The sequence below is a fragment of the Ursus americanus genome, chromosome 12 (assembly GCF_024610735.1).
Source record: "Ursus americanus isolate L20-20 chromosome 12, mUrsAme1.1.p, whole genome shotgun sequence".
Taxonomy (NCBI): Eukaryota; Metazoa; Chordata; class Mammalia; order Carnivora; family Ursidae; genus Ursus; species Ursus americanus.
The window spans coordinates 63,812,875-63,826,479 of NC_142138.1; the positions used below are offsets into that span (position 1 = coordinate 63,812,875).

Below are 13,605 nucleotides of genomic sequence, written 5' to 3' on the forward strand. Positions count from 1 at the left end.
GTTTTAATGACTACAACCGCCCGTGCTGGGACTCCTCCACGCCGGAGAGCTCCAAAGAGAAACTTCTTCTATTACTGACTGTTAACGGAATGCGGAAAGCATAATCTCGGACTATATGGCCGTAAAGTCAAAGTCCCCCTTTCATCATCCTGCCCCACTGCTTTGTAACCACGCGCACGTGGATTCAACCCCCGACCTCGCACCTGTCATGTACTTGACTTGGGCAAGGCAGAACCTCTCTGAGCCTCAGTTACTCCATTTGTAAAGTGGGACAGCAGTAGCCTCCGCCCAGGGTAGCGGGTGATGAGGACATGAGATCACACACACCAAGTGTCTGTCACCATCAGCCCCCTGGTATTTTCTGCTTCTACTTTCCCCCTACGAAGGCACAGTACCAACCAGAGTGTGGGGGGCAGGGAGGAAAAACGAACATGAAGCTCCTTGGAAAAGATGAAGTGCTAACTGCATAAATATTTAATAGAGGAGAGACGGTAACGTTAAGAGGGATGCACTCTCCCCAGTGCGTCAGCCACTCCCTGCGCGGTGGCACGGGGCCCCAGCACCCACCCGGATCTCTGCAGCCTCCAGAGGGCCTCTGGGAGCGCATTACTGCTCACCTCTGAGCACAGGCCACGGGACCAACAGCCCCTCCCAAGGTGCCCTCGCCAGTCTGCTCCTTCTCGCTCAACACTGAAAGCACAAACCAATTCGGCACAAGCCACAAGGACGCAAGACAGTCCTCAGAGCAGATCCTTAGCCCCTGGCTCTCCAGCTACATTTTCCACCCAGGACGAATGAGATGGTGTGATGGAAAATGGAGACCCCTGGAAGTTGGGGAGACCAAGGCCCACCGGCAGCGGCAATCTCAGTTTTGCACTTGACAAGCTGGCTGGCCGCCATCACGTCTCCTAAGGAGTGTGGGTTTCTTCACGGAGAAACCACAACGGGGATACAAACATCTCCATCGTTTCACTGATGGGTGAATTTTTAAGACAAACCCATCGGTGCTGAGCACAAAGCCTGGCACCCAAGAGGTACTTAACACATCTCTATCCCTTATTCTCTTTGGTAATCCCATAAATTAATCAGAATCCAAATAACTGGAACCTTTGATGAGTGAATTCCTGAGCCTTTCCTTATGTCCTCCAGCCTTAGATTCCAAATAGGGACAGAAACAAGCAAGTATTAGGAACCGATTCAAAAAGGCAATGTCAGGCAAGGTCCTGGGGTGAGCACTAAGCCTACCTTTTACAGCTGCAGACCCACGTGACAGGCGCCGTGGCTCACAACACCGACCTCGAGGGCCAGAGGAGACCACAAAATGTGCAATTACAATCAGAACGTCCTAGTCAGTGAGGCAGGCAAGTGTGTCCCTCGGCAATTCTACAACACGAGGTCACACAAAATGGGGTCTCTGCTTAACCCTCCATTAACCCAAAAATCCACTTACATAGCACAACGTCTTCTCTGAGCTTCTTGTGGCCCGGGCTTAGGCTCTAATTGGCCAAGGAACCCCTTCCCATCATTTACACAACCTGCTTGTTCCAAACTTGAGTACAGAACAGAGCTTTTATGGGGTTAGAAGAGGCCAAGTTCAGACAAGACCACTGTGACCTTATGATGTGGTGGAGCAGACCAGGTTGGACACTAACCACAGCTGTGAGCGGGCAGAAAGTCCTCCTTGCATGGCGTTCAAACCATCTTTGCGAAGTGGGTGGGTCACAAAGTCAGAAAAACATCTTTGCAGAGTCACTTCTTATCCAAACCACCCTTCACTGCGTGGGTGCCTGCACTTTCCTGTTCCAGGCCCCGGAGGGAGCAGGAAAGCAGGGCCTCCAGCCTGGACTCAACCTGCCACCAGCTTCCAACCAAGCAGGAGAGGGGACAGACACTGGGGACACCATAAAAGCACATGTACGTACCCCCTCCCGTGCATTAGGAAAAGGGTCCAATGAAGGAACGACTGCAGAGTGTCCCGCCTCCCCCACCCCCACGGAGGCTTCCCAAATTAGTGTGGCCTTACCGACTGCTGTGAGGGACCCTGCCTCCAGAGGGGAAGGGAATTCATTCAAGTGCAGTGTGGGAAGCCAGAGCCAGGGTCGGGAAATGGCATGGGAGAAAGACACACAAGGTTTCAAACCCTGGCTCCACCCTTTACCAGTTATGTGATCCTGGCCTAGTCATGGAATCTTTCCTGGGCTTGTTGTGAAATTCTCATAAAACCAGCGAGCCTAAGCACCTGCCACAAGGAGATATACTCAGTCAGTGCCTCTCACGTTCCCTCTCACGTTCAACATTCCTTATCTGCCAACAGGGGACCACGGTCCTTCCTCCACGCTGTTGTTGCAAGGATTATAGGAGATGACATTAAGTAAAGAGACAGAGTCTAAAAAGACATGACAACTAAAAGTGGTTTGTAATCCCTGATTGGATCCTGGTTTGGAAGAAAAAAAGAAGAAAAACTATACAGGATATTATAGGGACAATGAGGGAAATGCTGGTAACACCCCACAATTGTGTTGAATTCCTGGGCCTGACGGCAGTGTCCTCGTTGGACAGGAGAGTGTCCTTGTTCTCAGGAGGCACCCACTGAAGTACTGAGGAGCAGGAGACCTGACCCCTACCACTGACCCTCGAATGGTTCAAAACCAATGACACGAACCAACCAGAGGAGGAAACAAATACAGTAAGATGTCAGCCACTGACCAGTTAGACCAGCGAATGGCAATCTCGCGGCCACCTGAAGATTTGAAATTTCTCCACCTACAAAGCTGGGACGTGACAGCAGCCCTGCTGAGGGTTCGATGTGCACCCCCTCCCTCCCCGCGTGGCTGGCACCCAGGGGCAAGCACCCGCGACACCCCCCCCCCCCCGAGCCCCTGACCTGGCTGCAGCACCCTGATCTCCAGAAGGTTGGAGGTCCGCTCGGCCAGCCGCGTCCAGGTGTTGTTGTAATTCCTCCGCCACAGCTCAGCCACGCACTGGTATTTGCCCGCCTCCGTGTCACTGGCCCGGCTGATGCTCAGACGCACGTTGTTGCTTGACTCGGCCTTCTCGATGGCCGTTCGGGTTCGGAAGCTGGAGGACCTGTCCCCCCACTGGACCCCTCCGTCCCGGGTGAAGGTCACCAGGTCATGGAACTCGAGGGTGCCTACCGGCTGGAACCGCCACGTCACTGACACGGGGACCCGGGCAGGGTAATGGGGCTTGATGATACACTGCAGGTCGAAGGAGTCGCTGTAGGTCACCCCCGGCGTGCGGGAGATTGCTGTGACCGCGAAGCCCATTTCTGGAGAGAGAGCAGAGAGACTCCGGCTAGGGGAGACAGCTGGCTTTCCCAGGGCAGTGTGCCACAGTGATGCGGCTGTTGGGAAAGCTAGCGGAGCAGAGCCAAGGCTCTGGGTCTCTCCTGCTGCCCAGGCCAGTGTTACTTTATCTCTCACGTTGAAGCACCAGCCCAAAAGATCGCAAGACCCCACACATAGAGGCCAGAGGCAATTCTCCCTGAGCAGCACTAAGCAAATCCTTTCCAATGAAACCTTCATGTCGACCTGCCTCTCAACAGTCCCCTCCCAGGGACTGAGGTCATGCGGGCAGAGCCATTCCAGAAATCTTGGAGATCTTAGGATCTCCATGCTAAAACAGGAGAAAAAAAAGCCCCCAGGGCAACTTCATTCATTGCCTGCACGGTGGACACAGCTTCCAGCCCCGACGCCTCCTCTGTCTGGTCTGCAGCGCACTGGGGCTTGAACAGGGGAGGCAGATGGAGGACATGTCCCACCTTCCCTGGGCTGGGCAGCGGAGGCTTGCTCACCCGTCTTCTTTCTACTTTCCTTGTGAAATCCAGGGGAGATGGGCAGTGAGGGAGCCACGGCAGGTGGTCTGACCTTGAGCAGGTGGGGACCTGGGGTGACGTGGGCTTCTGCAGTCACAGTAGGCTATGTGGCTCTCAAGACTCCTTATGGACGGGCAGCAGACTAATCCCTGATACCAACTGCTCAGTGGGGGTGATCTGAGGTCCTTCACCTTGAAACGCTGCTTAATAGTAATGCATTGGTTATGGTCATAAAACTGGGAACAGCCAGCATTTACTGAGCACCGTGTGGCAGGCGTGCCAACTGCTGTTCTTCCGCCACACTTCACCGAATCCTCAAAATGACCTTGTAGGACAAGAAGGCGCACCATCCGTTTCTTATGGACGAGGAAGAGGCGTGGAGAGCCTAAATGAACTGCCCACGGACAAGCTGCTAGTCGGTGGCAGTCAGGGCTCTTATCAGGTGGTGTTACCCCAGGGACGTGGTTAAAGGCACAGACCCCTGAGCCAGATGCCCGACTGTGACACTTTCTAGTTGTGTGATGTTGAGCAAATTACTTCATTTCTCTCTGCCTCTATTTCCCCATCCGTAAAATGGGTCCTTATGAGGATGAAATGAGTTGCTATGTGCAACATACTTGGCATGGGATAGTACCTGGCACATGCCATATTTTGTTGGATATGTCACTTGCCAAAGAAACAAAATACACACAAAGGAAAGTACTTTAAATTCCATGGGTGAAAGACCAGGCACAGAATTAATCTTTTGGCATTATGTGGAGAGATTAAGTTAGAAAATAGGCTGACATAATTTGCTAAAAACTCTGGATCTTCAATTCAGATTTCATAAGCTATCTTTATGTACCCTTAAAAAAAAAAAGTTAAGACTCAGAGACCCACACTTACGCCTGAAGTGGCTGTGATGGTCACTTGTGCCCCTGCGTACAGTATGTTGCCCCGAGGGTGGCGGAACATAGGACCTCTGGGAGAGGACACACACCAGGGTTCCTGGCCTCAACACCTGAAGGAATGAGAGCTTCTCCAAGCAAGCGACTCTGTCTAGGCTTGACAGAGCACACACCATGATCACCGTGCACGGAGCACCCGGCTTACTCGAACTGGTCACAGTGGCCCAGGGGCAGCTAGAGGACGTACCCACCTGTTATCTGGCAGGGGCACCTGCTGAGAGCGAGCCCTACCTAACTGCACCAACATGAAAACTCGAGTGGGTCACTATCTAGACTGACAGGCCACCTGACCCCAGCACGGCACCCTTCCCTTTCCCTGCCCCACCCCCTTGGGCCGCCCTGATTATGGCTTTGGCCAGAGGCGCCCCGGAGGTAGAGAATAGGGAAGCGGAACCAAGCCCCGGCATCCCAGGTCAGAGCCCCTGTGACCCTGACTGGGGGAACCACAGACATATGGCGAGAGGGAAAAATCTCAGGGGATTAGCGGAGTCTGTGAGGTGACCTCTAGAGCAGCACTCCTGACGAGCACATCCTAACCACTCCTTGGATGTCCCTGACCTCATGGTGTGGGGAAAATGCCCGTGACCGGACAGCCAGATGTTTCCTTACAGGTGCCATTGCCCCAGGTCCACACTGATGCTGATGGAGCCAGTCGGCAAACTCAACCACTGGACGAAGTTCCCACAGATGGAAATCTAAGCAATACAATGACTGCAAGAAGCAGGTCAATCTTGGGGATTAAGCTTTTAGAAAAAAAAATTGTAATTCTAATCTTGGGTGGGGAGGATAGAGTAGTCTGTTGAGGGCAAAACCAGCCAGGCTGCCATCTTCACTGGGCTGGGTCCGAACGCGCCACCAGCTCTACCTATGAGGATGGAGGACAGTGGGCCACGTGGTCCCAGGAAGTGGGACCCAGAGCCACTGAGCACAACTGATGTCACAGCTGTCCTGATAAACAGGAAAACCTGACAAGACAACAAGTAGCAGGCTGGCCTTTGACAATTTAATATACCGATTATATTAGGCAGACAGACATTGATAGAACCCTCCTTAACTGCCCTGTGACAAGCAAATCTAATTCTCTGGTTTTAGCAAATCTCAAGGTATCTTTTAATTTCTTGCTAATGAGGAAGTGGCTTTCCTAAGGAGGTGCCTTATAGAGGAAGAGATAAAAGCACAGGCTTTGAAAAAAAAAATTGAGAGACTCCTGGCTTCCCTGGTCCGACTGTGGGTCTGTCATTTAAAAGCTGTGGCCCTGGGCAAATGAGTTAACCCTTCTCACTCAGTTTCCTTGTAAAATCGGGTTTAGCTCTTGGCTAGGTGAAAATTCAAAGGGACAATTAAGCTTTAGTGCTTAGACTCAGCCAGGAACATAGTAAATGCTAAATAAATGGCAAAAGGGGATTTTCTACCCTTGTCTGCCCTGCTCTGGCCTTTTGAAGGGGGCCGAGCCCCTGGGCTGCAGGGCAAGAGAGCCTGGGGGCAGGCGAGAGAGGCCTTGCTGGCGGGGGGCAGTTTTGGCAGTGGCCACGTTCCCACCCCAGGGCTACCGCTCCTGCTGGGTGGCCTCAATCCCTTGGCCAGAGTTCTTCGAACTTCACTCCTACCACACAGACCCAGGAATAGTGAGTGCCCCCAGCTGCCACCAGTCCCCAGGGCCCCGCTGTGCACCACTGGCCCCGTCAACCCTACCTGCACCTCAGTAACAGTCCCTTCAATTAAGCCCTTGGGAAGGTGCCATCCGTTTCCTGCCAGAACTCTGATAAAAGTCGGGGTAAGGTTATTGACGTGGGAGCAGTCTCCCCATAGCAAGACTGCTGGATGTTGGAGCACCTGGGTGGCTCAGTCGGTAAAGTGTCTGTCTTTGGCTCAGGTCATGATCTGAGGGTCCTGGGACTGAGCCCCACGTTGGGCTCTCTGCTCAGCAGGGAGTCTGCTTCTCCCTCTCTGTTCTCTCTCTCTCTCTCAAATAAATAAATAAATAAAATCTTAAAAAAGAAAAAAAAGAAGAAAAGAAAAGAAAGACCGCCAGATGCCTACTTACCGAGAGCCGTGATGGAGATGGGGGTGCTGGCCCGGCGCTCCCCGACGATCTGCCATTCGCCGTCCACGGCCCGCACCCATTCAGTCACGTGGCATTCGTACTGGCCCTCGTCCTCCTTCCTGCTGTTGAAGATGCCCAGGCTGAACGAGTTGGGCTGCACCTGCTCCATCTGGACGCCCCCAAAGCTGCTGCGCTCCCAGTAGGACGCGCCTGGCTGTACGGTGCCATCCCGGTCCAGCCACATGATGTTGCTACGGCGGTTCTGCCGGTCCACGAGCTGCCAGATGACGGAGAAGCGGCCCTGCGGCCGGCCCGCCGTGCGGATGCTGCAGGAGAAGTGCAGGTTCTCACCCTCCAGGATGACGCTGGCGTTGCTGGCCACCTCCACGGAGATGCTGCTCTCTGGGAAGAGGGAGAGAGGGCCACGCTGGGGCTTGCTGGCCTCTCCTGCACCCTCCCCGCGGACGTAAAAGGAGGACGGGTGCAGAGGTCAGGCTACGCAGGTGCCATTCCCCTGGAGGATAAAAGCCCTCTGACACTAGCTGCCGCAAGCCCTGGCTGGTTCTGGGCATTGCTCCCCAGGATTTTAAGATGCATAACCTTGGAGGCCCTTTGCTGGGTACCAGGATAATGTGTGGGATAAGGAGGGTCTAAGACCTGACACTGAATCAGAACCTAAGAAACACAACACGATGACCATACACTTGGGGCATAAAGGCATTTATCAGGGAATCTGTTCCACTGGGGTTCAAAGATTTGTCAACTCAGGAGGAGTTTCACTAAGCTGAGTGACTCAGGAATTCTACTTCACCTCAATCTTCCTCTCATTCAGTGCCTGCGCCGTCAAATAAACGCGGGACGTCCATAACGTGCCATGAGAGCCCTCCAGGACAACGTTATTAGCAAGCAGCACAGAAGTGATGGGACGTACTTGGAAGGTAAACATGAGCTTGCTTGGCTGTGGGTAATAACGGAGCAGGCGCCTCGTCTCACAGACGGGTGGGGAGTAAGCTCTCAGCCTCGTCATTAACGCAGAGGAACAGACCAAGGCCACCTGCTCTCCATCCTGCCGCCCACATTCAGGCCTGGTGCCACTGCTTTGACCTTAACACCTCCTGCCAATCACAGTTCGGGCTAAGGATCCACTCCCTTTGCTCCTCTGCTCCTCACTTAGCTCTATGAAGTCACTCAATCGAATTATTTCAACTCTACGTGCCTTCTTCTGTGAGATAGGGACGGTGGTATTTATATTGTGCACTTTTTAAAGATTAAAAAGGAAACAAGACAATGTATACAAATCACCTAGCACACAGGAGGTTTCCAGAAGGGGTCACCGTGATCATGATTAAGTTTACTATTCCCAGTTACTGTTGGTTTTATAAACACCCTGGATGTTCGAATCTGCCTCAATTATGCATACATTATTTTGTGTAATTGTCTATACCGAGTTTAAAAAAACCCACAAGTATTAAAGAATACAAAGCACCATAACTAACTCGGCTTCCATTTTTCAGGTACTACCCGCATGAAATGCAACAATTTAAAATCAATTAAATCAAATCCCAGATCAATACCCAATTGCGGAGGGGGGGACCCACAGACACCCATAACCATGCATTTGAATCGATCTCTTCTCCCCTGTATTTCTCCCACAGGCAGAAACAGACAACGATGAGCACCAAGCCCCAGCAGGTAGTTTGTGCAATGGTGAGGATGCCTGCTATCCATTGTGGACTGGCTTGTTTCACAGGAAAGATAGGTCTGGACAGGGTGGGAAAGAGGAGTTCTCCCAGGAGGGCAACCTCCCCAGGAGCCGTACCAAGATGATTTATGGAGATGAGAAGGCTCCAGGTTAGCTACCCTCTACAGCACTAGGAGGCTAGAAGCATGGATTCGGAGGCAGGCAGCCCTGGGCTTTAGGCCCAGGTTTACTGCTTCCCAACTCTGTAATCTTGGGGTTCTCCCTTAACCTCTCCACACTTTCATTTCTCGTGTGCAAAATGGAGGTGCTGAGAGTTCTTCTCGGGGTCATGACACTGACAGTACTGGAGGAGGTAATTATTTCTCATCATCCTCCTCATTAATAATAATTCCTCTTTAGGTCAAATACTCAGCCCCAGCATGATCATTCCAGGTGGGGACTCGAAAGGACAACTCCGCATCGAGGGATAAAAATCCCTTCGCTTGCCTCCAGCAGAAGAAATGCCGTGCAGGGCGTCCCTGCCACTCCCTCCTGTCACCCCAGTGGACTCTTCCAGAAGCCCTGGCTGGGTTACGATGGGGGCTGCTGCTTGAGGGGCTGCGGCTCGAGCAAGCCTGGAAGAACCGCACGGTCAGATGAGGACCTCTGAAAAGAAAAACCCGGCCGGCGGCCCAGGCAAAGGCAGATACAAACCCAGCGGCTGCACGGCCTGTTAAGACCCGTTCCAAGCGTTCCCGGGCCTGAGAAAAAGGCAGCCGACAATTTAAAATTCTCTGGATTAAGTGAAAACTAGGACAGACTAATGAGACTCTGACTGCGTGGGTGCCAGTGAAATGTCCAGTCAGGAGGCGGGTGGTGCAGCACAGGCTACGCCGTGGGTCCGGAGTGAGAAGCGAATGTTCCTAGCGCCACGCACGCCCGACCGCTCACGCTAACGGAACTGCCTGGGCCACTTCTCCGCACAGTGCTCCGGCTTCTTCGTTCAGAGGGTGGATAGGATTTGGGCCTCTACAGGAATTTCAGGGATAGGAGCGGAGAAAGAGGTGATCTATGCGGAAGCACTTGGGCTCTTGGAAGGAAAAGCGCCATTAAAATTCGAGGTATTATCACCATTCCCGATGTGACCGTTGTACTCTGGTAGACTTACCCAAGTGGCCTTGGGGCAGGATCTGGTGGTGCTGAGGGACTTTAACTACCCAGTTATCTGCTGGAAAAGCAATATAGCAGGCCACAGGTCATCAAACAAGTTCTTGGAAGGGGTTGGGGGAAATCTCTTAGTACAAAAGACATAGGGAGTAAACCGCGTGGCTGCCCTTCACTGGATCCTTACAAAACAACGAGGGATTAGTTGCAGATTTAAAAGTAGAGAGTCCGTGGTTAAGGCAAGCACAAACCGACAGAAAACAGTCAAGAGAGTGGGCATTCAATTCAACAATTTCAACTCTACAAATACTCCACAGGCACCTACCCTATGCAAAGCACCATGCGAGGCATTGCAAGGGGAAAAAAAAAGTCTGAGAAACAAAATAATTTCGAGATAATCAGGTGTGCGTGAGAGATTTGTAAAAATAAATAAGTACGGAAGAAAGGAATCCTGTTGGTGAGAAAAGAAAAGAGGGGCAAGACCCCTATGTCTACTTTTTCCTTCTCGCTTGAGGAGAACTATATTAAAAATGTAAAAGTGTAAATCAAAACGTAGAGGGAACCATTACAAGGCTAAGGGAAAGAACAGTTTGAGCAGTTGAGAAAAGGTTAAAGGTTAGTTTAAAAACGTCACTGCCTTATTTAAAATCAGGCATGGTAAGCTGTAATTCTCTTTTTACTAAAAACAGAACTATGAGAGAATTGAAAGGTTAATAACATCCTGATACTAGGGGATGAGTAAACACCGTAGGATCAAACTCAGGTGGTGCCCCGAGTTCCCAGCCACAGCCGCTCCCCACCCAGACGAGGCCAGCTGCCATGGAGACAGCAGCCCACCCAGAGCCTTGGGAACCAGCTAAGCTTTAAGAGGAAGGCTCTGCTCCAGGAAGACAGGAGAGGTCCCATCCACTGACTTTTGAAAGCGCAATTTCAACAGGGAAGAGACACTTAGGGAAATGCCAACCCTTATACCCAAAAACCCAGACAGCAAATCCTTTTAAATAACGTGCTTTATGATGGAAAATCCTCCCATAAAAGACCAAACCCTGTAAGTGAGATTTCAAGGTAGGCATCTACCCTCTTCTCCTGGGCTCTTAGTTCCCACGTGGGAGCAAACAGCCATTCCTGGAGTCCTGATTTCCCTCCAAGCGGAGCTGGCACGGCTGGCGTTAACAGAGGGTTGCTAATGGTCAGCTCTGGGATGCCTCTTCCAGCCTGCAAACACACCCCCGTGCTCTGCCTAACTGGGGGGTGGCTGAGCACGGGCAGGCGAGCTGGAGAAGGGAGAGAGATGAGCGGGTTTCTCTGCCAGCGCTGACTGAACTCTTGAGTGCCACGAGCCCTGCCTTCCCCTCCCCCCACACAGCTCATCATCCCCCCGACTTCCCTTAAGTGATGCCAGCCCCAGAGCAGACCAGGGGGAGCAGGAGACGGCAGCACATCTCTCTACTTACTGATGGGGAGGACGATGATGGGGATGTTCTTGGGCCGCTTGCTCTCCTTGTCGAGGAAGTCCCCGGTGACCGTCTTCTCTCTCTCTGTCACACGACAGTTGTACTTCCCGCTGTCTTCCTGGCGGAGGTGGTAGACCTTCAGCACAAAGACGCTGTCGCTCTCTTTGGCCACTTTCAGCTGGCCCCTGGCTTCCCGATGGGCGAACTCACTGTTGAGCACCGGCACGGCGTTGGGCCCCATGCTGGCAATGAGCGAGCTGTTGAAGGCCCAGGAGACGGCGAAGTAACGGTCAGGAATGTTCTGAGCCTCCAGGATGCATCTGAACTCCACCGGTTCACCCACCGTGTACAGCCGCTTGTCCGTTTCCAGCCGAACGGTGAACTCTTTGTCTAAGAAAACAAACAACAAAACGGATGCATTCCGGGTGAATGTGGGGGCCCCCGGCCATCCCAACTGCGTCAGCAAATTCCCACCACCTGTGCCTTCGGTGTAGTGCTAACCACGGGGAAGGCACCCCCTCTCCCTTGTCCTGGGAGAAAAACCCAACCCATGCCCAGCGGATCTGAGGACCAGAGAAACTCCTGAACGTCACAGAGCAAACTCCAAGGTAGCTAGACCCAGACGGTCTAACGGGCTCGTCATCCCGGTTGATAGACCCAGACAGTCTAACGGGCTCGTCATCCCGGTTGATAGACCCAGACGGTCTAACGGGCTCGTCATCCCGGTTGATAGACCCAGACGGTCTAACGGGCTTGTCATCCCAGTTGAGACTGAATGGGCTCTGTCTGGTGCCTGGGGTGCCCTGGACTAGACCCCCAGAGGTCAGTAAGGAACATCATTCCTGACATCACTTACCCAAGTCTAGCCCTGACCTATACTCCCGAACTCCACTGAAGCAACAGGACTACGGACATTTTCTGCAGATGTGGTAGGACCCGCCCCACTGAGATGCGAGAGACAAAGTGACACAGTGGCCTAGGCGCTGACCCCCATACTAACAAATACTCAAAAATGTACATGTAATTGAGATGTGTTCTCCAGCCCCATGTGCACACTGGGAATAAGACACAGGTAAGACAATCTCTAACAAAATTCTGCAGGCAAAGTGAAAACAAATGTCTCTCCACCAGTCACCACCTGTCAGATCAAATCTCAAGAAGGATGGAGAGGGAAGATATCAACTTCTGCTGAAAGTGAATGCCCACTGAAATGGTCAGTGAACCCAAGCAACCTCCAGAGAACTCGCTGTCTGACCAGGATGAGAGGGTAGTCAGAGAAGGGCTCATGGCCACGAACAGCATCCCGCACACAGTGAGACACTGACCACCCCTCACGGGCACCCAAGGCAGAAATGGGGGCTAAGACAAAGGATGGAGGACTGGAGAAAATAGAACTGCAGGGCTTTGGGTAGGAGGGCTGGAGCTAGGTCCCTCCTCCTTTCGGGTCTAGCTCTGTCCTTCTAAAGAGGGGAGATCACATTCCAGGTATGTTTGAATTCCTTGTAGACTGGCTAGCTCTGACCTCAACTGCCTGCCTTATGCTGCCATTTCCAAGCCTCTACCACTATCTTGAAGACCTTTGCCCCATTTTTGTCCCCCTATCCTACGCACCCTTCAAGCAGACAGAAATCCTATTTCCCTGAGATATCACGGGAATCCCAAGTATGCTGCTTCGACATCCTCTTCTCCAGCCCAAGCTTGGCTTTGCATCTCCCTGTTCTCCAGACTCTCCACCACCTCCCCTCCCACATGGCCCAGTGTCTTGTTCCAAATACCCATTCTCGTCAGCAAATTAACTCCTTCCTTTATAACCCCAGATTCCCGACAAAGCAAACCCCACTCAACGACTCCCAGGGCAGGAGTTGAAAGTGGGTTTTGCTCTGGCACCTTCTACCTAGAGGAACACACCCACAAAGAACTGTGCCTGTGTTATCCGCCAGACAGTGGCTCTGTGGGAAACCCAATTATAGTCACTTGACATCAATGTAAAAAAAAAAAAAAAAAAAAAAGCACCCCTTCCACATAAATGGCATGGAAAACATGCAAACAGGTGCTCGAGACCTCCGAACTTTCCATTTCCTTAGAGTTAGGCTGGCTACAGCTGTGGCTTTCTACTCATGGCAGCCAGAGACTCTTCTAGTCTGGTGGGACGATCCCCACAGCTCGGTGAAGCCTTCACATTCCCAGAGTGAAGACACAAGACCTAACAGCGTACCCCCTCCTTCCTGTACAGCAATTGGTCCTTGGTGATGACACCCAGTCCATTAAACCTCTAGAAACTGATTTATGCTTTTTCCAATGCCCCCTCACTCTTCAGCTCCCTGCAGTTTGGCTTCTGGCCCTTCTCCCACGCTCCGCTGACTTCGAATATGTCACCAGTGACTCCCCCCCCCCACCCCCGCAATCACACCAAAGGCTTCTCTTAAGCAGGTTTCGGTCTGGACCCACTCTCCTCCCTTGGGTTCCATGATGCCTTCCTT

General features: G+C 52.3%; 1 protein-coding gene across 3 annotated transcripts in view; it reads right to left on the reverse strand.

Moving 5' to 3' along the window:
- The window catches only part of IGSF3 (immunoglobulin superfamily member 3), a 92,693-nt gene that overhangs the window by 21,331 nt on the left and 57,757 nt on the right, over positions 1-13,605 (reverse strand). For 2 of the 3 annotated variants that reach the window (XM_045801421.2, XM_045801422.2), the window contains 4 exons: positions 11,126-11,515; positions 9,676-9,735; positions 6,827-7,228; positions 2,885-3,289 (listed from right to left, as the gene is read on the reverse strand). In XM_045801421.2, the coding sequence (XP_045657377.1) occupies positions 2,885-3,289; positions 6,827-7,228; positions 9,676-9,735; positions 11,126-11,515 (1,257 nt within the window). The remainder of the gene's footprint in view (positions 1-2,884; positions 3,290-6,826; positions 7,229-9,675; positions 9,736-11,125; positions 11,516-13,605) is intronic. The other variant, XM_045801423.2, reaches the window with a different exon arrangement.